The sequence below is a fragment of the Sinocyclocheilus rhinocerous genome, unplaced genomic scaffold, assembly GCF_001515625.1.
Source record: "Sinocyclocheilus rhinocerous isolate Xijiao unplaced genomic scaffold, SAMN03320098_v1.1 scaffold4820, whole genome shotgun sequence".
Lineage (NCBI taxonomy): Eukaryota > Metazoa > Chordata > Actinopteri > Cypriniformes > Cyprinidae > Sinocyclocheilus > Sinocyclocheilus rhinocerous.
In genome coordinates, this window is record NW_015639763.1 from 45,890 (window position 1) to 71,076 (window position 25,187).

The 25,187-nt window shown below is 38.9% G+C and overlaps 1 protein-coding gene across 1 annotated transcript in view; it reads left to right on the forward strand.

Annotated features, from left to right (window-relative positions):
- The window catches only part of thsd7ba (thrombospondin, type I, domain containing 7Ba), a 203,199-nt gene that overhangs the window by 30,372 nt on the left and 147,640 nt on the right, over positions 1 to 25,187 (forward strand). Inside the window, exons 2-3 of the mRNA XM_016567351.1 lie at positions 11,037 to 11,366; positions 18,550 to 18,726. Of these exons, the coding sequence (XP_016422837.1) occupies positions 18,567 to 18,726 (160 nt within the window). The 5' untranslated portion in view covers positions 11,037 to 11,366; positions 18,550 to 18,566. The remainder of the gene's footprint in view (positions 1 to 11,036; positions 11,367 to 18,549; positions 18,727 to 25,187) is intronic.

Here is a 25,187-nt window from a genome sequence, read left to right on the forward strand (position 1 = left end):
GAAGATCTCCCAGATTCTCTGAACCGTATGTGGGAGGAGCATCCACTCGTCTGAGGTGATGTTGCTCTGATATAGCATGTCTGGTCCCTGGTTCAACCTGCCCGGCACACTGGTGTTGGAAGCGTCTGTCTAGACCACCTTCCTTCTGCAGAACATTCCCTGGAGCATGCCCCGTTCCATCCACCGAGTCTTTCCAAGGGGCCAGAGCTGCTACGCAGGCCCCGTCCACCTTGACATGAAGGCGTCCGAGACGCCAGGCATGTGACGGAACTCTTGGTTTCAGCCAGCACTGAAGGGGCCACATGCGAAGCAGGCCCAGCTGAAGTACCGGAGACGCGGAGGCCATGAGGCCCAACATCTTCTGAAATGCCTTGAGAGGGCGAGGGGCTCCAACTTTGAATGAGGCCACGAGCTGCTGAATAACCAGTGCACGTTCTGGCGCGACTACCGCCCTCATTCGGGCTGAGTTGAGAACTGTTCCCAGGAATGAGATCCGTTGGCTGGGGGACAGCGCGCTCTGAGTCCCAGGCATTCTAAGTGGCTGAGGAGGAAGGATCTGTGAAATAGTAGCTCATCCTCCGACTGGGCCAAGATGAGCCAGTCATTGAGGTAATTCAAAATGCGGATTCCCATCTGTCTCAGTGGGGAAAGAGCCGCATCCATGCACTTCGTAAAAGTGCGAGGAGCTAGGGACAGTCCAAAGGCAAGGACCGTGTATTGATATGCCACTCCCTCGAAGGCGAATCTCAAGAATCGTCTGCAGTGGGGGGCTATCTGGATGTGAAAGTAGGCGTCTTTCAGATCCAGCGAAAATAACCAGTCCCCTGGGCACACTTGTGAGAGGATCTGTTTCAATGTAATCATCCTGAACAGCCGTTTCATGAGGGCTTGGTTCAGGTGCCTGAGATCGAGGATGGGCGACCATTGCCATCCGCTTTGGGGACGAGGAAAATAGCGGCTGCGGAAGCCTGACTCGGTTTGAGTTGGGGAAACCGTTTCTACGGCTCCTATCGCCAGCAAATTCATCACCTCGGAGCGCAGGACCTGGCCCTAATTGCGCTAAGCACAGCGGTATTATCCCCAAAACCCAGTCTGGCACTCCGGGGATGGCCTGCCAGGCCTCAGCCCGCGTGACAAGGGGTTGGATTAATTAGAGTGGCTGGTCACCATATGGGGACCCCACACTCAAGAGGAATTTTGCACTCTTTTGAAAATGCTTTCAAAAAATGCTTCGCTGGACTTAATGCTCTCATAGCGAGAGCAGTCAGCCCCCGTGCGCTAATAATTATTAGTGACAGCATTCCCTTTTAATCTGCCTAAAAAGATCAAACCACTCATTAGAAGAGGAGTACTGATGATCTTTGTGTAAACACTCAGGCAGATCAAAAGTGCTGCGCATTCTCTCAGATCCGCTCGTGGCGGACGAGGGGAGGGGCGGGGCCGCCTTCATTGAAGAAGACGAGCCGCGAGCAAAGCAGAGCAAGACATGGACTCTCGTAGTGAGAGCAATCTGTCTCAGCGAGCACAGCCTCAGCGTGGGCGTGGCCCAGGCGAGAGGCACATTCAAATACGAAGCTGTCAGCGAGCGATATTGAATCATTGGTGACTAGGGTTGGGTATCGTTAGAAATTTTCCGGTTCCATTTAAATGAACTATTATTATTTTTTTTACTATTTTACCTTAATTTAATGTAGTGTTGCTGGAAGGTAGTAAGTAATGTTGAGTAATGCACGTGCTTCAAAGTTGATGTTTTTTACACTATCAATAACATTTTGCTTTTCAAGCAGGAATAAGCTGGTTGGCCAAATAGTCCCTTGAGGTTCTGTGGAGAATTGGATATGTGTGTTTAGACGTAGGTCGAATGTCCAGATATCAGATGTGTATCCGATTAAAATCCACATTTGGAAGTGGCTCATATCGGATGCAAAAAAAATCGGATCTCGTGCGGGTTTTTGTGTTTACACGTGTGCAACAAATTCCGATCTGTGTCAGATGTGAGCGAAAGATCTGATTTTTTGTGCCAGTGTAAACGCAGCCAATGTGCTCAGTAATTAAAGAGGCAGGGCGCCGTTTCGGTTATTTGGTTTGTGACATCCTTTACGGGAAACGCCGGCGCAAGGCTGCTCACAGCGCTTGGTCACGTGTCGCACCAGAACGGCCTCAAATAAAGTATCAAAACCAAGTAAATGGTTTTATTGGACAACACTGTTAAATACATCATGTAATATGCCTATATTATAACAAATACCTGCAGAGGGCGCCAACGGCCTGGTGATGTTTCATGTGATTCAACAACGTTTAAATCCATTTAATTTTAATATTTTGCCACATGCAAAGTCAGAAACTTTTATTTTGAAATCGCGATGTAGAATACATCACATATTTAGAAACATGTTGATGTATTCTCCTGTGTTGGCATAGGTTTAAATGATTTATGTTACAAATCAGTTTTCCCAGATGAACGTTGCAACCCAAACTCACCGCATATGCAGAGGAAGAGTTCAGCCCCTTTCACACATACAGTCTTCACTGGTAAATTACTGGTAAGAAATCATGTGTGAACAGGACCTTTTCAAAAATACTGTTAAATGAATTCTGGCAATCATATCGTTCTTATGGAGATGACATGATTACTCTGAGCTGTTTACAAAGCTTCGATGCTTTTTTAATAGCTTTTCTATGTAAATATGACGCTAGATGGAAATCTTTGACCATTGCGCCCTCGCAGCTTTTTCAATGTGTCGCACTCGAGAACCACGCTTCTTTTCCATTCATCAGCTGCGACTCTGCAATTGGATACTATTATGCGCGTCTCGTGTTTATAAGAGCAACAACTTCTGATTGGCCAGTAAATGTTAGTTTGGTTGAGAGTGAAAGCTGTGTTCCTCTCATACATTGGTTGGCGAACTCATGAACTCGAACATGATATCAACAAGTGTTTTTAAATATAGGACGACTATCTTTTTTTCCCGCAGCCAAACGCCGCACGCCGGAGATCCGGCACGGTGCCGGAGAACTTTAAGCCCTGGATTATGTTTCTGTCATTTCTCTCCTCAAATAAAATGCTGTAAAACTCAAAAATGATGCAGAAGTGTAACAAGGGAGGCGTGGCAACGGAGTTTGGGATCCTCTTGTAGGCTTTATTAAAGAGCGTAGTAAAAACAGACAAGGTCAAAGTCCCAGCTAACATCAATGGTAGAGGCAAGGCAACAGAGTAATCCAAACACCAGGCAAAGGTCAGGGCAGGCAGCAAACAATCAAAAACGAGATAAACAGTCCAACGCAAAACACTAAGGCAAGGCAAGCAAACACGGAAAAGCACGGGAACAACGGCTGGCTAGGAATGAACATACAAACAGTACTCAGCAATGTGAGTGAGAGTGTGTGCAACCTTTATAGTCCTCCTAATAGGAAACAGGTAGAGTCCGATAATGAGTTCCTAGGCAGGGGTCCAGAATGAGTGGCAAGAAGATTTTAAATTAATCATCAATGTTTGTAAATTTTGGTAGAATTGGTGCTGTAGATGTCTGAAATTTTAATGTAAGATGCAAGTGACGGTATTCTTCTCGGATCTTTATCTGATCACACTATGAATGCAAGTATAAATCCAATCTGGCTAAAAAAAAGTCAGATGTAAAACTCATCTTAAAGTCTGTAGGGTTCATCCTTTTCTTCCATACTGCCATGTACATCATAGTGAGAATAGATTACGAAAATAAAGAAAATGTAGGATGGGGCTCTTGGTTCTGTCCACCAGTTGTTGATTGGATGGAGGCAGATCTGAATTGGATTACGATGTCAAAAAAAAAAAGAAACATGCACAGATGACTTGTTCACAATGAGATCAATAACATGCATTCACAAAATAGATTGGGTGAATTTCATTTCATGCCAGGTGTAAACGGAGCCCATACCAGGGTACGCAGTGCCTGGTTATCTGAATAAGATGCAGTAAATACCACATGCTAAAGTAATGCAACTGTTCGCCTCTTAGTGCCTAATTTGCCAGGCCTTATTTTGATGATTTTTCAGGTGTTTATAAGATTATCCCTTCACACAGACAGGCCGTCTGTCACCTCAAGTGCCAGGCTTTAATTTCACCCATGGCTCCCCTCTCCTGGAACTCGTCCCCTGCATAATTGACTTTAACAGGTTTGAGCTCAGCTTTGGCCTGTCTTGGGACTCAACTCTTACCGGCTCTATCTCTCTCTCGCTCTCTATAGCACCTGGTTAGTGGTCTGCTCCGGAGGGGAGGGCTGTTGGGATTTTCTGCAACCAGGTGTCTGTTCAACCAGGGGGCCCAGTGTTATCAGGCAGCCGTACGGAACAGACCCGCTTAAGAATAATCCCGCTTCCCCCTGGACACGCGACGGACAGCCATCAGCTTGTAGCTTTCCTGTTGCTCACCTTGAGTTATCATATCACATAGAGGGCGGGGAGAATGTTTTCGCCTGTGCTGTGTTAATTATAAATTGCTTAACGAGACGAGGCAGTCAGGTGGAACAGCGGTGCGGAGGGTTTAATTACAATTTCGCTTCTTTCTCTCTGCTGTAAACTCAAACCTAGATGTCTCGCCTGTGATTTTCGGGGGGTTTCACACAAACACTAATTTAAATTCTCTTTCACACACACACTCTCTATCTCTCTTGTCACACACCGACTCGCTCTATTCCTCTCTACCTTCCTCTCGCCAGATATCAGCATTCTGAGGGAACGGATCATTTATTTTTGGTTTCTGCTTCCTGTCTAGATGTTCTCTGCTCTCTCTCGCATGCATCCCAACCTCCACTGCCACTTGAAGGGAGGTGCTTTCTTCTTCCCTGATAAAACCAGCCACCTCAAAAGTGGCCAATTAAAATCAGTGCTGACAAGTCTTTTTTTCCTGTGCTGACAGGATCACTGTCCCTTCACCTGAGGGGGCTCCAGGTGTTTGTTCTCACGTGTCATACCTCTCTTTTATATTTTAACTAGTTCTTCAAGAGACATCACACTTCTCTTTCTCTGCACCTGTTCTCAGACGCTCATTATTCCAGCCTGTTTTTGGCTTTCACAGCTTAAAGCTTTTAATGGCAGCTAATGAAGACCACACATCACGTTGGCTTCTACCTTGACATATTCAACACCCTTATCATTAATTGTTACACTTGGCTACTTCTTGTCATCACACTGAGAATCCTTCATAGAAGCGTTAATAGAATGAGGAGAATGTCAAATGGGGTGGAAGGGGTTGTATTGTCATCCCCGAGGGATATTTAATGCCCTGAGGTTTCTCTTTCATAGTTCGGGAGATTTAATGGAGTTCTCAATTATGATTTATTCAAGTATCAACTTTATCTTAGATGTTTCTCATAGAACTTTTCTTCTTATTGTGAGGAATAAAAGCAGATTTAAATATTTTTGTGTTCTACAGATTAAAACCGTAATGTTTTGAAATGAGTAAATGACAAATATCGGTGGTAATTTTAAACTAAAACTATTAAAAACATTTGTTAACTGAAATGAAGCTGAAATAATAGAAAAATTCAATGAAATACTTGAAGCTAAACTTATTTTATATCATTTAGTTGCCAGGACAATATTTCTAATTGTCGTTCAAGTAAAATGACCAAAACGGAAATAAAAATAAAGCTAAATTTGAAAGAAAATTCATATTAAAAAATGAAAATGACAAAAAGCACAAAATCACTCAAATGCAAACTAAAAATGAAAACTCAATATGAAAAAAAGAATTTAAAATATTAATAAATAGTATATTAATAATACAAAAATACTGGTCATTTTTGGTTGAACTGCGCCTTGTAAGTTGACAATTTATCTGATTTGAAGATGAGTTCTGTTCACGCTTAAAAATGCTGTTAAATATACAGTATGGAACAGGTTGTAGGCTATGTGTGAAAGAACAAGATCATAAAGATTTAAAAATTAACGCTCTATGGTATATACAGTGTAGCTCAGATGATTTGGTTTTTAAATAATGAGAAATTTTGTTTTCATTTTGAACGCTTTGTGTTTAGACTCATGATGATTGTATGAGATCTTAGTTGATTTTAGATCTTGCTATATATGTGGAGCAGTTTATGATAGTGTTCTAATACTGTACAGGGGACACATGGAGGAATTCTAGCATCTTTTTGGGAGTAGTATGAAAGATTGAGATTTGACATACATTCATCTACCTCTTTATATGCAGAGACAACTATAAGTCAGCCATTCATAGATTGATTCCCCCCAAAATATAAAAACTGTGACTTTGTGGTGCTATCAGGGCATTGCTGTGTTTGAGAAACAGATTAAAATTTAAGTTGTTTTTCCACTGATAATCTTTTCCTCCAATGAACTTGTTAATGGCTGCAACTAGCTCATTGAGTCAGTGAGTTGAACTCAAGAACCAGATCGGCCCAATTCATGATCAAATTGGTAGCAATAACAGAATTTTTGAAAACTTTGGGAAACAAGAGAGCAGAAGTCTTCATTTACCCTCAATTTAATCTCACTACTGTCTAGGAGAAAGAAATGGGATTAAAGAGATCTCATTTGTGATTTTTTCAGCCCTCTGGGATATCGCACAGCTATATGCAGACAGCGTGGAAAACAGACAATGTGTAATCAATGGCTTGCACCAGCTATTCTCCGTCCATTCAAATGAGTAAATGTATTTATTGGGATTAGCAGGCCTGCTGTAGCCCAAATGGGATTCTGAGATAAGCACACAGATTCAGGAATGCTTCTTTAAGCTGTTGGAGATAAAGATCGACCTATAGATCTCTACCCTCTGACCATATCTTATTTTTAAATCAGTATTTCATTGAAAGGCAAAGTGGTTTATTGTGGCTCTCTCAGTTCAATGCTGAATTCCAGCTGGTTTCTGCAGCACTGGGAACACGCTGTCTGAAATCATTAAAGCCATTGTCCCTGTGTATTCTCAGACCAAACCGAACAATCTCCTGCTAAAAGAAAGAGGTTTAGTCATAGGCGAAAAAAATACAGAAGGAGAGAGAGACAGGAAAGAGTAATAATCCTTCAATTATTTTAAAAAGACCGTCTATCACCAGAGAATGACTGTTATGTTATGCAGCACTTTTAGTAGTGATTTGAGGCTGTTTAATATGACCATAGCTAAAACCTAACCTTTGTTTTAGTTTTGTGATTCACTTCAAGCTTAAAGTAAAAACTTTTGACAGCTCTTCAAAATAGAAAATACCTTTTTAAATGACCTCTGTAATTGAAGAAATTGCTATAAAGTTAATCAGATTTTGTATATCCATTGAATTCAGGGCATTGGCCAATTTCAGATTGGCATCTTTGACTCTGAATCGAGTAGTTAGAGTAAATGATTAAGTTTTCTGTCCTCGCTGGACTGTTTAACATAATTGCAGTCCAGGGGCTACTTGTTTATACCCTTTCATGTAATTGTTACTGGTAGCTGATTCACAAAGAGTTTTCATCAAATTAATTGAAATGGCAGACTATTTGATTAAACTGTCTCAAAATTAATTTCCTTATCATATTTGGGTGAAATTGATTTCATGCAGTAAAGCTTCAAGTTTGTCCGTGTTGAAACTCTTTACTCTTGCGTTGTCTCTTTAAAGCTTGCCTGTCTGCACACATTTGTTTCACAATTAATCACACCAATTTAAATTCTCGGAGCACAGCATATGCTAGTAGACAAGCTAATTGAATCCATCAATTTTCGCAGCTTGTGTCAGATTTACATTTCAGGCAACTTTAGCATGAGGCTTCCATGGATTACTAGGAGAATAGCATATGTTAAATTCATATAATAAACCACAAATCCACATGTGTGAAGGGATTAGAGAAATATTGTTCCTGTCATATTGATATTGAGGTACATTTTAAGAAAATATCTACTTAGGAAGGATAATAAATAATAAAACAATCTTTTTGATTTTGATCTCCATGTGGTGAAATGTCTTTTTCGCTCCACAATACACAATGGTGGACAGGATTATTATTTAATAGCTATTTGAGTATGAACATCTTCAAAATTAGTTTGGTCTACTAATAGCTGAAATAACCATTGGCTACTCTGATATTCAACTGTTCATCATTATGTTTTATTGTTCATGTAAGACCTAGGGGCTCCGAATTATGCTTTTAAAGTTATTATTTTATTGCAAAGACTATAATTTTTGCCTTATATTTGTATTGTTCTAATTGTAAAATTGGATCTTTAATGTATTCAAATGTATTGTAATTGTTACTCTGACATTTCCTGCACTCCCAATGCATTTTAAATAACATCTCTTATTTAACTGAATTTGGAGGCCTTCTATTGGTTTGCAAGTAAAACAACAGAGGGAGAATGAAATCTTATTAAGATTAAAGTTATGACATGCTGGGGTGTGGTGAAGTTATTTTAGTCTACTATTATGGGTGCTGTGAGTGGTGCCCAGAAACCTGGTTGTAGGATTATGGATGATGAACAATAAACGTCACTGTTTCCAAATGCCTCAGAAGTTTGTGTCCACGTCTGAGCTAAGGTGTAGAACTATCCTCATATGAATTCCCTCCTCGTTCCCTAGGCCATCAATGTGCAACGTGACCTGACCCGTACCTGCACTTGTTTAACCATCCATGTCTAAGCACCTGCAGCAGGGCCAGTCAGTGGTGACAGTGGCCCCCTGGGTTTGTGGGTCTCACAATAACCAGTGAGTTGATTGAGTTCACAACCCTGACCCCTCCACTACTCTTCTCTCTTCCTATTCTCTCCTGTGCTGACTTCACAGCAAACTCATGATAAAGTGTAATGGCCTTCTCCCATGACCGCTGACCGTTTAATTGATTTTTGCACATGGGCGCAGGAGATCTGAATTACCTGAGAGATTTACCAGGATAGATTAACAGGACTGAATGGAGAGTCTGTCTGTGACGGATTTGTTTGTTGTATTGAAGGGCTGTGGCAGGAAAAATTAATTCAATTGTTTAAATGTTATAGAACTTTTAGACTTTTAGAACTATATTATATATATTGAGTTGGTGGGATGTTTTTATACTCACCAAGGCCTGCATCCCCCACCCAAACCTGACATTCAGCTCCCTTAGGAAAGGACTTAGAAACATCCACTCTCCTCTGCACGTTCTGTCCATAATAACTTTACACTTATTACACAATCTAGAATGGCCCATCAGAACAGCAATGCTTTATTCCTTGCTGCTTGCAGGGATTGAACCAGCATCATTCCAGTTACCAGCCCTAAACTCTGGCTACTACTCCACCTTCTCCAACAGAGGAACTCTGTTTAATAACATCCACTTTCACCCTCATATCAGTCATTCCATTATGTCACTCATCCAATTCTCGTATTGCATATAATGCATCTCATATGTTTGCATTAAATAATGGCATAGACTGAAATGAGAAATGATGGGACCTGCAAAATGAAGTGAACATCCAAGATCTTCCCATTTAAAACTCCAAGCTTCCAGAACATTCTTATCCCAAATAAAAGATGAAATTGGAAGTTGGAGAGCTTGATGAAAATAAAATCTTCAGCGCATTAATAATCCAAGATGGAGTCAACAGAATTTTGAACCTGCCACTCTCCATTGAGAGTTTTATGGGTAACATTTTTCCCAGACTGATCCCTATATGCTATCTCCTCACCACTGGAGTATGACTGAAATCATATGAATGAATCGATCAGGTTCATCCTTTGTGGTACAGTCCCTTCTGCAATTTTTTATTTTTGCACAGACTGAAACGTGCCACATGCTTGAGGTTTGGGAAAGCCATTTTGGACACCATGTTGGGCACTTAAAAGCCCTGGGAAATAAGACAGAGGTCAGAGTTGGCGGAGGGAGGTAGAGCGTAGCATTGGAAGTCAATATATGGCAGTGGGTTAGAGAGAAGAGAGATGGAAGGAGGGCATGGGGTGTTAATAGAATGAAAGAATCAGCAGGATGAGCTAGCCAGTCCAGCATGCAGTGTTGACAGGTAATCATTGAATGCCAACCATGAGGAGAGAACAGAAGCAGCAGAACTCTGTCTCTTTACTGTTTTTAGTGTCTCTGATAGTGGATGACAGCTGATAAAGTGCCACAGTAATCCCACAGTGCTGACTGAAACTTGTGAAATGAGACAATGATATAAGATGCTATCGGCTATAGACCCTTAGCATCTAAAACCCATCAGATATCATAATAAGTTTGACATCAGAGCTCCAAAACGTATAAGACTTTTCATTGGTTAGTCTTAATGTGTAGTGCTATAGGACACTTTTGTCTTAACTAGTAAAAATCTAGTAAAAAAGTGAAGCAAAACTTGTTTTCAGTGAATTTATACCATTCAAATGTTTGTGTCTGTAACATTTTAAAAATACATTTTTGAAAGAAGTCAAGTCTGCTCGCCAAGGCTGCATTCATTTGGTCAAAAATACGGTAAATGCACTGCTATATTGTGAAATATTACAATTGCAAAGTAACTGTTTTCTATTTGATATTTTAAAATGTAATTTATTCCTGTAGTGCAAAGCTGAATTTTCATTATGTCAGTCAGTCAGAGTCACATGATCATGCAGAAATCATTCTAATATGGTGATTTCATGCTCAGGAAACATTTTTTATTACTAATGTTGAAAACAGTTGTGCTGCTTAATATATATATATTTTTTTTTTGCAAACAGTGATATTTTTCTAATACTTTTATTAATATAAATCTTTAACGTTGGGAATGTCTTTATTATCACTTTTGAACAATTTAATGCATTCTTGCTGAAAAATATGAAACTAAACTCTATGCTAAACTCTGAAGCTGTGAAGCAGAGTCTCATGTGCTGAGTGCTGTTTCTGTGACATCTGAGAGCAGTTTCCAGATTGATCATTTATGAGGTTTCATGATATTTTGGAGGAGGCAGCGAGGCAGCTCACTAGGTTTTAGAACAAAACTAAACCAAATTCCTCTGACTACTCCAGGTCTCATCTATAAAGTATGTGCTATTGTCTCAGGGCAGGTTTTCAACTATTTCTGATTTGTTTGTCCAACCTAAAACCCTCTCTTTCTCTCACCCCTTTTGCAGCCCTGCTGGCTTCAGGACATTTCCTGGGAGGAATTTCCGGCAGTGGATACTTCATCCGGCAATCGCCAAAGGGTTATCTGTTCTCACGGTCGGTGATGGTGTGACAGACACATCTTTCACACTCTGATCTTCCCGAGGGGGAGCCACTGAGGATTAGCTGGCAGATGATGCATCAGGGGGAGGAGGAAAGGCCGTGTTTATCTGCTGTCCTCGTGTCACAGAGAGCTTCTGAGGAGCATTCAGCTGCCAGCGGCATCAGCGGGCCTCAGCCATCCAGCTGTTCACCTCACTGCCACAGCTAAAGTGATGAGTCCCAACCTTCCCTTTCAGGTAGATACCACCGTTTCCTCGCTCTAATTGCCCGCTAGCCCAATTCCCCAGCCTGGGCTCGACCGTCTTGGAGTCTGTAATAGGTGGAAGTACAGTGTTACGTGAGAGGTCTCTGCCAAGCTGCGCTTGCTCCTTTCCCTGTGCAACTAGAACTAATGAAGAGAAATAGCTGCCATTTTGGGTCCCCATGCTCACTGCATGTCACTTAGAGGAGACATCTATTCATTTAATTATAAGACCGGTCTGACAAGGTGGCTCAGCAGAGGTTTCTCATTGTGTAAAGTATGATCAGTATTTTAAAAAGCACTTTACCAGTACAACTGAGGATTTTATCAATGTAATATAGCTTTTAACCCGTATACAGTACTGTAGTGCTGTTTAGGGGTCAGGGTTTGGCAGGTTAGCATGACCCCTGTGACTGTGCGCAGTTTTTGTGTTGCCCTCAGCTCATCAGTAATAGTGCCATTTTTGTATGGGTCATATTGTACTGGACTGCTTTTAAAGGAATCAATTTTATTCAGAAATTTCATTAATGGATTCTTTTAAAAAAAAGTTTCACTTGGGAAAATTTTTCTTTAAAAAAAAGTTTCACTTGGGAAAATTTTGGAATTTGTAACAAATATTAACCTGAATGATCTGATGTACACTACCAGTCAAAAAGTTTAGAATAATTAAAGTTTTTTAAATTTGCATATTATAATGATTTTTAAAGGATCATATGACATTGAAGACTGGAGTAATAGCTTTTAAAAATTCAGACCTAACTCACTCAACTTGTTAAAGGGTTAGTTCACCCAAAAATGAAAATTCTGTCATTAATTACTCACCCTCGTGTTGTTCGAAACCCGTAAGACCTTCGTTCATCTTCGGAACACAATTTAAGATATTTTTGATGAAATCTGAGGTCTCTCTGACCCTCCCATAGACATCAAGGTATCTACCACGTTCAAGGTCCAGAAAAGTACCAAGATGATCGACAAAGTAGTCCGTGTGACATCAGTGGTTCAACTGTAAAGTTACAAAGCTACGAGAATACATCTTGGTACTTTTCTGGACCTTGAACATGTTAAAAGATCTGTGAGAGTAACCAAAGATTTTTTTTTGCATTTAGCAATGCTAATCTTTTTAACAATCCTCTTTCTTTTAGATTTATATTTATTTTCAAAGCCTTCTACACAATATGTGTAATATTTGCCTCTTAAAACTAAAGGAAAACATTTATGCTGATAGACAAATGTATTAAACAAGTTGCAATGAGATGCACATATACAGTACCTCAGCACACGATCTCAACCATGGTGAGGATCAACAAATTTAAAGGGGTCATATGATGTTGCTAAAAAGAACATTATTTTGTATATTTGGTGTAATGGAATGTGTTTATGCGGTTTAAGGTTAAAAAAACACATTATTTTCCACATACTGTACATTATTGTTTCTCATCTATGCCCTGCCTTTCTGAAACTCGTTGATTTTTACAAAGCTCATCGGTCTGAAAAGCAAGGTGTGCTGTGATTGGCCAGCTATACAGTGCGTTGTGATTGGCCGAATACCTCAAGCATGTGACAGAAATGTTACGCCCCTTACAATATTGTGATGCCCTGTCCAGCTGGAGCGACGAGACAAAAACATTAAAACCCATTATAAACGAGGCATTTGTTGCATCCAGTGGGGACAAAATTAAAGAGAAAGGAAAAATTTAAATTGCATCATATAACCCCTTTAAATCAGTTAAAATTTGAACTCTGATCCACATGACAGCTAACTGACAGTGACAACAGCAGCAGCAGCAGCATAAATTAAGCCAGTAAAATTTAAAACAATGATAATATTTTAATAATAATTAACATAAAATGTTTTCAAGCTGCAGTGCATGCTGGGAAATTGTGTAATATTATTCAGTGTAAAATTGTTTGTTCAGATGACTCAATTTGAAAAGTTGGGAGAACATTTGGATATGTTGTGAACAAATACTTGAGTATCTAAGTAAGGTAAACAAAACAACTTTTGCTAGCGACATGTTTAGAGTATTTTTGTTCAGTTCACACAAAAAATTAAACTGGCTTCTACTAAAAATTATTTGTTCAGTTAGTTTAGTTTAGTTTGCCTTTGCTTGTATAAAAATAAATACATTTTAGTGTGGGGGTATTTAGTCACATGGTTTTTACGATTCAGTGTTACACAAATGTGTTTTTTTTTTTTTGCTAGCAATGCTATTAGCAGAGGTCAGTCATGATTAAATTATTCTGTAAACGAATGTGCAATAATTGAGGTCAATGAGATAAAGTGTGTAGCATTCAGCTAGTCGTGTGATCTCAACTTGGCCACCCCTCTCCATGTAAAATATATTTATTGAGCTACTGATATATTTGGCTACTTCATCTCATGTAACTGTGCAAAAATGTATTTATTTTTCTTTCTTTTTTTTACGAGTAAAACTTTTTAATGAGGGAAAAGGTACTAAGTTCACCTTTAAAATACTTTTTTTCCTTCTTTTTGTTAATGCCAGCTTGCTAATGCAGTGCAGGTAGAGGCTTATTATCAAGTTGTGTGCTTCTGTGATTTTTATGGACAAATAAGGCAGGCGGAAATGACAGGTGGTGTTCAAAGGTTTGCTCGGCTTGTCGAACACAAGCCAATTGGACGCATTACTGTATGGAAATTCAAGCGAGGGGAAGGGAAGGCGTCTGTGATACAGTAAACAGGATTAGGAGCTTTTGTTTCCTTTGCTGTCAGAGCCGGTGGTGTCCTGTAGAGAGAGATCTAATGGAATGAGTCTGGCTGAGGCTGCATTAGACCTGTTACAGACTGTGCTTTAGTGTCTGTTGTGGGAGTTGTAATCAAACGTTAATTAGCAGGCCCACCTGTTTAGAGACAGATCAGCTAGGATGCCCTTTCCCATGTGAAGATTTGGGGAAGTATTGCACATTTCAAACAGACAATGCTGTGTTGAAGCTTTTCAGGCACAGTGGTCAGTGGGAAACGCAGCTTATTCTTTTCAAACGTCTTATTTTGCTTTAGAGTTGGAAGTTGAAATCGTTATTTTTAATGTTCTTTGGACAGGGGAGAAAAATAGCTCACAGGAGGTTGGGTGGACACGGTTGCTGATGGTGCTTTTGTAAAACTGCTTACCAGCTAGACTGTTTTGCACAAAAGCCTGTCAGTGACACTATTTTGTTGTCCACATCTATTAATTTATTGAAAAATACATTCATGTTGACTGTTTTTATGGCAAAATGTGAATGTGATGCAGCTGTACTGATGTTATTGTAATGATATAAGAATATAAAAGATTACTTGAACAGAAAACCTTAAATAATTCTGCGTAATCTTTTTGTTTTAGATTTTTTTTTACATGTTAAATATGTTATTTAGGATTTATACGATACTCTGAGAATTTTTGGCATTGGATTTGGATTGGTTCTGAAAAAATGGTATCCGTGCATCCCTAGTTAGTTTAGGTTTTAAATGCCATGAGTTGCAACTAAAATATTTATGAATTAATAATTATTAATAACATAATGAAGTTTTAATAATGTATTATATCATATAATAATGATTATATAAATTATTGAATTAATAATTGTACACTCAATTGTTTAAGTGAAATTAACATGTTTTTACTTGGTTACACCACATGACATTTTAGAGTAATTCAAACTAAACTTTTCTTTAAAATGGTAATTAAATTTTTTTTTCATTTATTTATGAAAACTAACATGAATATAACAGAGTAAATTTTATGGACCTTGGCAGGGCCGTCCTTTGGGCAGTGCAACTGATGCGGTCGCACCGGGCCATGCGGTGAACGGACCGAGGGGGAACTGATGCTCCCTACCTCGCACCGGGACGACCCTGGACCATGGCACTTTAAACTAGATTTTGTCCTTCTCTAATGGACCACCTAATTTGTCATTAACCCACGTAGCAGAATGACAGCTTATGAAAATTATGAATGTAGTAAAAGTAACCACTAACCACTATGCATATACATAAAATGTGGTTGTCAAACACAGCAACCATAGCACATATAGACGTAACACTAGATCACATGACAAGAATGGTGAAAAGCCGCCTGTTTTTCATGTGAAATTCACTGCCTCAGCTAGAGCTGATAAATTAATTCCCATGTGCTACTTTGAAGATATATTTGAGCACGTGACTTTTCACACCAATCTGATATGTAACCCACCAAAGCTGGGAAGATGTTCAGCCTGCTGACAAAGTGTACTTTTAACTGACCTTTGACCCTAAGCCTATAGAATTGGAACCCATGCATATTTAAATGTGACTGCTTCTTTACCCATTCGTGGCAGTATAAGTGAAAATCTGAATGGGAGTCAGTGCCTCTGTCTGAAAGAGTTAACTCGTGTGCTGCTTGAGAAAATCTCGACTGAAGTGTCATGAAGCTCTCTCGGGTTCTTTAGACTGCACACTGTGTTCCAGTCTGAGCCCACAAGCTTTGTTTGGCCTAGTTATTCTAAAAAGCAGCGCAGGACTTGACGCATTCGATTTCCAGGATGGCTGTGGCTGGTACGGTGGGTGACAGGCACATGCAGGAACGTGCGTCAGTATTCACATCCTCCCTATACAGCTGACGGGTCACAGGGAAAAGGCCACATCCATCATGCTGAGGTTTTTCACTCTCAGTCTGCGAATGTTTGCTTAGCTATATGTAACCTTTTGTAAATCTTCACTGTAAATACTGAATTTTATGTTGTTTAGGTTTTGTGGTGTACATACCTATACAATAATTTATAGGCCTGTTTTTGTTGTTGGAAAGTATATATGGCATGCCTGTAAAGAGGTTAGTATAGAGGATAAAAGGAATAGCTTAATGGTATTTTATTTGCATTGTTATTTGCATTAATATCTCTGAATCAAATTTTAATTAAAAATACATATTCAAAATACAAACTTAATTTGGGGTCAGTAAGGTTTTTTTTTTTTAAAGATGAATATTTTATAATTAATACTGTATTTACTTTATAATTAATACGTTAATATATTTTAATAATTTTAATCTTAAAGGGCACATCACATTTCTATTTTAAATAAATTCTGTTCTTTTGAACGTTCTATTCATCAAAGAATCCTGAAAAAATATATACATCACAGTTTCCACAAAACTATTGAGCAGTACAGCTGTTTACGGCATTGATAATTATATATAAGAAATGTTTTTTGAGCACCAAATGAGCATAAGATTTCTAATGAATCATATGACGTTGAAGACCATAGTAATTACTGCTGAAAATTCAGCTTTGCCATCACAGAAATAAAGTATTATTATTATTTAAAATTGTAATTGCATTTCACAATATTACTTTTTTTTTTTACCCGGGCGCCGCAGCATTGCTGTGTGTGTGTACTTGGGTGGGTGAAATGCAGAGCACAAATTCCGAGTATGGGTCACCATTCTTGGCCACAAGTCCTTTCCTTTCCTTTCCTTTCCTTTCCTTTCCTTTCCTTTTCTTGTGTTTTGATCAAATAAATGCATTCTTGGTTAACTATAAGAGACTTCCTTGACAAACATTTACAAATCTTACCAAGCCCAAACTTTTGAACAGTAGTGTACACAGTTATACAAAATGTCATTTCCACAAGTGAACACCAACCATATTTATTGGAGATTATAGTTAATCGGTTTCAATAATTGGTAATTTGACCATTTTTTGAGAACGTATTTGTTCATGTTTCTTCAGTATTCTGTTTTTTGGTATTGCAGTGTTTTGCTGAAGTACAGCTTATATAATTAATATTAGTTCAGACATTATTTTGAAACAAGTGATACTTAGCCTCTGAGGGAATTTTTTAGCAGGTTTTGAGAGACAGGTGTTGAGTGTCTGAATGAAAGCTGACCTACAGGTCAACATCACTTATTTATTCACTTAGAAACGTTAAACTGAAATATGCTATCAAAGATAGAATGGGCCAAGCTCCAAAGTCCCAAGCAACCAGCTCTAGCCTCTTTAAGAGGATATCTGTGTATACCCTTTTGAAAATACCTAATTCTATCAAGACATTTACTTGTGGGAGCTGTTAAAGGATAAGAGATATTTTTTCACTCCGTCAAGGCCTCTCACCATATTCCTCTCAAATCAGATTTTTCTGCAACACTGCTGAAGCAATGAAATAAAAATCTAATTTTCCCAAATGAAATCAACCAAAAACCAATTGGGAGCCGCAGGCTTTCCCTGAGAAATCACATCAGAATAATTCCACATTCCAAACACATATTTTAGTCTGATAGCAATTCATCCATCAATACACCGATTCTGTCTAGCCACCTCGAACAGATCGTCCGCAGGTAATGCATTGTATGGCGTCTCCATAAGAGAAAAATCAATCAATTTTAATTCAGATAATACTGTAATACACGGGTCTATGCAGAGCTGTCCCATCTATGAAACAATGATGCTATAAAATATAGAGATCCCCATTTCTCGCCGCAGGACTGGCGCGAATGAATAACCTTGGTTTGTGCTGCCGAGCTGTTTAAATGAGTTACTTTCCCATTTCGGTTGTCAATGGAGAAGTTTATTACATGTGAGAGGCATAACGTGGATCCGGTCCATTGCATATTTGCCATTTGAATGGTGTGCAGATTTTCATCAGTCAGTGCGTGACATAAAACAAAGCTTGCGTGCGCACAGATACGGTAAAAGACTTTCATAGTTCAAGATCAGCTTCTTTAAAAAGTGAATAGTACAAATACAATAGCGTACAACTGCTATCTTGAAATGTTCATTGTAAATCAGATATGCATTGAAATTCCCTCTCAACATGCTTGGAAAGTCAGTGATTTCAGAACTAATCCTTCACCCCAAGGATATGAATTACAGCGGTGGGGGACAGAATTAAATGAGTTGCAATAAAAAGGTGTTAATACCCTCAATTACTTCAGGGCTGAAAGACCCAGGGCTCTGCCTGTTTTTACCGTGGTAGTTACCGCATCAGTGCGTGCAGCTTTAAAACAGAATGATCCTGATCGTTCAGTGATCGTGAATAGCGTGTGCTCGATTTCACGTCCTCGAGGATTAAATGACTAGTCAAACGCATGCCGGTGATTAATATAATGATTCCCTAGAGTTGTTTATCACACTTGGCTGGTGTATTCGCTCCCTAACAGGTGAGAGAGAGCATAATCACCATTGTTTGCTTTTGTTTTTTATTTTTGCAGGACTAAAAGTGGACAGGATGTCAATGGGCTGGACTATGATTCTAAAAGATGACTCAGGTGTAACGGGCTGGACATGGCGTGTTGGGAACTACCTGCTGCTTTCTATGTCTCTAATTGGAATGCAAGTGAGGTCGGACCTGGAATTTCCAAAGGACAGACACTATGTGTGGAAAACGGGTAAGTGCGTTGTCTATGATGTCTGTTCCTGTGATATGGAGATTTCTACGATAGATCTCTTTTTAATGGCTCCGCTTTGATGTTTCTCCCTCCTGTTAGCATTACACAGCATCCATCCATCCGTCCATTCAGGATTTTATCTCACTCTAGCTCCAAGCAATATGGTGTTTATCAGGAACTAGCGTAACAAATTCCTCCGTGCCGTTTCAACATTTCATGCTGCTTTCTTCCTTCTCATGCTTAATTATTACTTTGCTGTCTGAGATGTGGCCTAGCAGTTAATGTGCTTTCATTTACTCATCTTTTTTTTTCTAAACCCGTTGCATGGAGCACAAAAGGAAAGACAGAATGTCCAGGCTGCTCTTTTCTCAACCTGGGGTCATTGAAAAAACTCGCTGCAATTCGTTGCAGTTTTCATTTGCAGTGGACACTAGTGGCAGTAAAACCAACAACTTTTATTCCTTTTCATACAAATTATAATTAGAGTGGTAGATTATTGATTAATAAAGACTTATTTTCCTGCATTTTATTGCATAATACTGTTATGACCTCAAAACACTTTTACCAAAACTAATAAATTTTTACATTTGCATCACATAATCAACTATGTATGTATGGCTTTTCTGGCATAATAAACTTGCTCTGTAGCTCACCTGATACAGAGTTGCACTTGTGTTCGAATCCCGTGAAACACAAGTCGCGTTAAAAAGCTGAAAGACTTCTAGAAGCAAGTTAAAATGACATGGTTGCTTTAGAAAATGTGGTTGTAACAAAGTTCGTAGTTCGGGAAGGAGGAGACGGGAACCGGCGAACATTTAAATAATTTAATAAAATAGACAAACACAAAATGAAAGTAAAGCGGCAGCCCCTCGCGGACGACTGCCGCACACAAAACACAAAATAAACGCCAGGCCTGGTCCTCTCTCGTCTTTCACTGTCATCCCTCCTCCTTTTTATCCTTCCGGAGCTCCTCCGTGAGACTCGAGACCGGTGAGTGGCCAGGATGATCCTTGAGACTTCCTGTTATTTTTAGCAAAACCCAAACATTGTCTGCAAAACACTGTAAGGAAATTATGCAAATAATAAAGGATAACAAAACAGGTGTGTCTACATTCTGTCAATGCTCTGTCGTGTATGTAGTGATGAGGATTGGTAAGTCACTTCATTCTGTTGAATTGCTTCATCCTAAACAGTTCTCTTTCTCTTATATGTAGCTTTAGATTAGAGGTCCACACTATTTCACCAAGGTTCATCCACTTGGAGATTTCTGACCTCGCCGCTGATCTGAGGTGAACTTTGACCTCTTTTATCATGGAGTTTATAATAATGATACTTCATATACAGCTTATGATTCACCCCAATAAAAAAAAAAATGCATGATCAATCTAAACTTATACAAAATGATAATGATGATCTTTATCTTTATACTGTGATGTAAAAAAGGCCACATGAAAAGATTTCCCAGAAATCAGCATGTCATTGTTTTAGGGTTGAATTAACATTGTCGAAAATTAAAATGTCATTAACATGTCTAACATTGAATCTATATATTATATATAGTCACCTCTGTTCATCAATTTGCACTGGCTACCAGTAGCTGCTCGCATAAAATTCAAGGCATTGTTTGCCTACAAAACCACCACTGGCTCTGCACCCATTTACCTAAATTCATTACTTCAGAGTTATGTGCCCTCTAGAAGCTTGCGTTCTGCAAGTGAACGGCGTATTATTGTGCCATCTCAAAGAGGCACAAAATCACTTTCACTGACTTTTTCATTAACTGTTCCCTCCTGGTGGAATGACCTGCCCAAATCAATCTGAGCAGCTGAGTCCTTAACCATCTTCAAGAAACGACTAAAAACACATCTGTTCCACCTTTATTTGACCCTCTAACTCTAACACTTTCTATTCTATTTTAATTCTACTTTATCTATATTTATCTTCTTTTTATTAAAAAAAACAAACAAAAAAAAAAACGCTAGCTTTCTGCGTTAGGCTAACCGAGACTTGTCATTTGCACTTATATATTGTTGCTCTTTTGTTAGTTTTGACTGCTTTTATTGTCCTCATTTGTAAGTCGCTTTGGATAAAAGCATCTGCTAAATGACTAAATGTAAATGTAATGTAATGCTTTTGTTAACACTATTGGTTAGGTTTAGAGTAGGGTTTAGTATAGGTGCTACATTATTTTCAAGTATGATAGATCATGAACGTTTTAGCGCCACCCGCTGGGCATTTTATATACTAATGTAATAAAACTCTTATATACTAATGTAATGTAACTTTGTAAGATTTGCGTTCATCGGTAACACTTTTAGCTTATTAGCATGTCCATTATTAACATATTGGCTGTTTATTAGTACTTATAAAGCATATATTCTGCATGACCATATTCTATATCCCTAATCCTACCCAATACCTCAATTTAACAACTACCTTACTAACTATTAATAAGCAGAAAATTAGGAGATTATGGAGGAAAAAGTCGTAGTTAATGGTTTGTTAATAGCGAGAATTAGACCTTAAAAAAAAGTGTGACCCGTTCATCTGTTTCAGATAAAGCCGAAAGTGCCACTCACTGGACATTTCACTTTAAAAGCAAGAAGCAACTTAATTTAATTTAATTTGAAAAAAAAAATAAAAATTTTTAATTTGGTATAAATGACCCTGGGTTGTCTTTTCTGTACAATGAAAGTGAAAGGACACCACAGCTGTTCTTGATTCCCTTCACTTCAATTTTAAGTAGTGTGGTCACTCTGCTAAATTTCTACTTTTGTGTCAAACTGATGAAAGGAACTTTCATGACTGATTTGGAACAACATGGAGGTGAATAAATGATGACAGAATTTTCACTTTTGGGTGAAATATCCCTTTAATTGCATTGTATTGACTCTGCACTCTGTCTGCTTGTGTCTTTGTGGAAAACCGTCTTTTATCTGTTTCTTTTTTCCCCCCACTGAGAATCCCTCATTCACACACCTCCCAACATCACAACGACACTGACATCTTACGCTGGAATGAAAAACTCTGCCGAGTTTGATCAAGGGATCCTGTGTGGATGTGGGTCTGTTAGCATAATATATGCTCTGAGAAAGATTATCCATCTCTTGCCGAACAATGACAGGCCCTACTGCAGAGAAGGTAATCACATATAATGATGTATATAGTAATCTATTCCTAGTCCTCAAAGCTGGAGTAATTACCTACCGTTATGCCTAGCTCAAGATTTATGGGCTTTGCCAAGGCATTCTGAAGTAAGGCAGGATTTTCTACATGTTGTGCTCAGTTTCACAAACAAGAAAATCTGATTCCGACCCTTAATCTCTCTGCTTCTGTCAGAACAGGTCTGATTTTTCCCCTCGCTGCAATGATTGATTCCAGATAAGGACTTTTATCCTCGGCGCACGCGACTTTCTGCAGCTGTTGACTTCAAAATATTTGATGAATGAAACGCGAAGGCATTTGCATTCCATAAATGATTTAAAACACCCAAAGGTGATTCAATTTGAGCCTGATTGTTGTCCTAGCTTTGCCTCCAAGAAGCAGACCTGCAGAATGAAACAAAAAGCCCTTGGAGTAACGAACGCAGTGCATCGCTCTCAGATCAGCAGTGTGGAAAATGAAGTAATGAATTTAAACTCACTGCCTCAGATGTTTTCTCTGTGTCTGTGAGTGCGGTTTCAACCTTTTTTGTACACAAAGGCCTCATTGGCTTTATGATCAGCGCTTTCATGTGCTTCCCCTCAGTGTGACGATGGTACTACTCAAAAGATAAAGAACTACACTTGAAAAAGCCTGTACGCAGAAAGAATCTAATCAGATCATTGTGAGCAAGGCTGTGATATCTCTACCGAACAGTGACGGCTGATATATATATCGCTTGGAAAAATGAGAAATCACATCGCTGAATACTTTTTAACGCTTTTTGGTGCGAGTATGACCGACGACAGGCATTGTACGTACATCTGATATGTCAATGGCTGTTAGGATTGACATCAAATTTTTATAGAACAGATTATCATATGGTTGGACCAATTAGCAATGCCTTACAGAGCATGAGAGATTGCTGGTGTAAATTATTAATGACTTGAATATAAAGTCAACTCAGTTCCACTTAGCTGAGTTTGAATTATTAGATTGTAGTGATGGTTACTTTCTGAGGTGCTGGCTGTGGTTGTTGACTACTTTTCTAGCACCAGTCGTCAGCTAGTCAGCATCTCTGTAAATTTCAAGGTCTGGAAAATATTTCATTGCCTCTTTGTCGGTTCATATGACTCTACACTTGTGGTGATTGGTGTCCTATAATTCTTCTAGGCGTTTAACCACAGGCAGAGCTGAGTTCAAATGAGTGTTCAACTGTTATAGGTGAAACCGCTTCCTCAGAGTTGGCAGAACAGTGGGACTCTTCACGTTATGGAGAGCTGATGTGTGCTTTAGGCTTGACCTTCATCACTGTCTGAGAAACAGGGGGTACCCAAGGCTGTGGGTAATGGGATGATCATTTAGCTCCTTAAACAAAGCACTCTCATTAAGGCCTGTGAGGAACAATCCCTTCTGCTCCATTTTTCACCAGTGACTGCCTGAAGAGAGGGAGAATGAGAGTCATCAGTGATTTGAATATATGCAGGGTTTCTGCATGTGATTTTCATCTGAAATCAAAGGAGCCTGCTGAAAATGTGAGTATTATTTCACATTGAGCCATCTGAATGGGCTTTTAACAAGCTTTACAAAATAGCAGGTGTAGTTAGCATTGTCAACCCTCATGCACAGTAGGAATATTGTGTATTAACCGGTTTCCAGAATGACTTTTTCCTTGTAATGCTTTAGGAGAAATGAAGGCGACTGTATCAGGTTTTGTTTGCGAAAATAGTGGATGAAGAGCAATGCAGCGTATGCTGTTATCTGAGCTTTTTTAAGCATATTTGAACGCATTTTTTAGTTATTTGTGCATTTGAATTGTTTTTTTTATAGTAAAATAATGTTTTAGTTTCTAGCTCTCACATACTGTACGCTTGAGAACTGAGTGTACCATTCATCAGCGTACTATTATATAGACAGAAGAAGAAAATGCTGTGCAAATGCTTCATTAATTGTCTAAATATTGTTTTGTTTTTTTCATTTTCCTCTTGGTGAAAGTCCAGGTCTGTTTTAATGAATGCTCACTTTATGTGGTGATTTTACGTTAAAATATTTTCCAGACAATAGAATTGTGCCCTTTGCAAATCAGTGAATTCAGCTACATTTAAATTTATACATTTGGCAGATGATTTTATCTCAAGTGACTAGCATTGCATTCATGTATACATATTTTTAAGTTTATGCATTGCCTGGGAATCAACTCTACAACATGGGCTCTATACAGGATGGATGTAGCTAACCACATAATGGAGTTCCCTACTGCAGTATATAGTAGGTGAAAAACAGCATGGCTTTGTCCAAAAGCTAAAACTGCTGCCTTCGAAGGATGCATTTCTAGGTAGGAAGGCATTAAGTAGGGATGCACCGGTATCGGGCCCGATACTGAGCTCCTGTACTCGTACTCGTTAAAATGCCCCTATACCAAACGCCGATACCACACAGCATGTGATAAGTGCCGTATTCAGACAAAGAAACACGACAACAGACAGCAGAAAGAAGTTATTAGAGATTAAAGATGTCTACGAAGTATATGTATGCAATGAATATAACGTTAAACATTCAGTATTAACGCCTGTATAGCTGATGTGAGCGAGCTGATTAACAAAGCACGCTGAGTGGATTGAGCGCGCGGCGGCGCAGATGCGCGATCTCATTCTGCACCAGTACAAATACGTGTGCGCGTTGTGCGTGTTTTGCTTGCTTCATGAGTGTTTCTGCATTATATGAGTGGCTTTGGAAAATAAATCGCTGCACGTTTCAGATGAAAAAAACACGACTTTTATTTATGAAAATATCACAGGAGATTTATAGCGAGTGGTTCCCTGCATTTTTTACAGCAAATCGCGTGATTACAGTACTAAGCCGCTGCAATGGAGCAGCTCTAATGCTATTAAATTAAAGATGATGTAGGCTACCATAGAGAGAAAAAAAATTAACAGTGAAAGTAATAAAAACTTATAAAATACATTTTAATGGGTATAATTAAGTGTGAAAATAACAGAAGGATATACAGTCAAACCAAAAAATATTCAGAGACCAGATATCATTTTTGATATTTTTTTACCGCAGCGGCGCAGATGCACGGGCTTGTCGAGTGAATATCCCTTTTTCACAGACATCACTGAAAAGTTTGTAGTTCGGTTGGATATGTCAAAAAGAAATAAGTAAAACAATGCACACGTTACTTAATGATAGGGAGGGAGGGAGGGAGGGAGGGAGTGAGAGAGAGAGAGAGAGTGCGCACTTCTGTTGTGTGATCTTTATTGATGTTCGCTCACTTAGCACGCATCATTTGGATTAAAACTAAATCGTAAATATAAGAC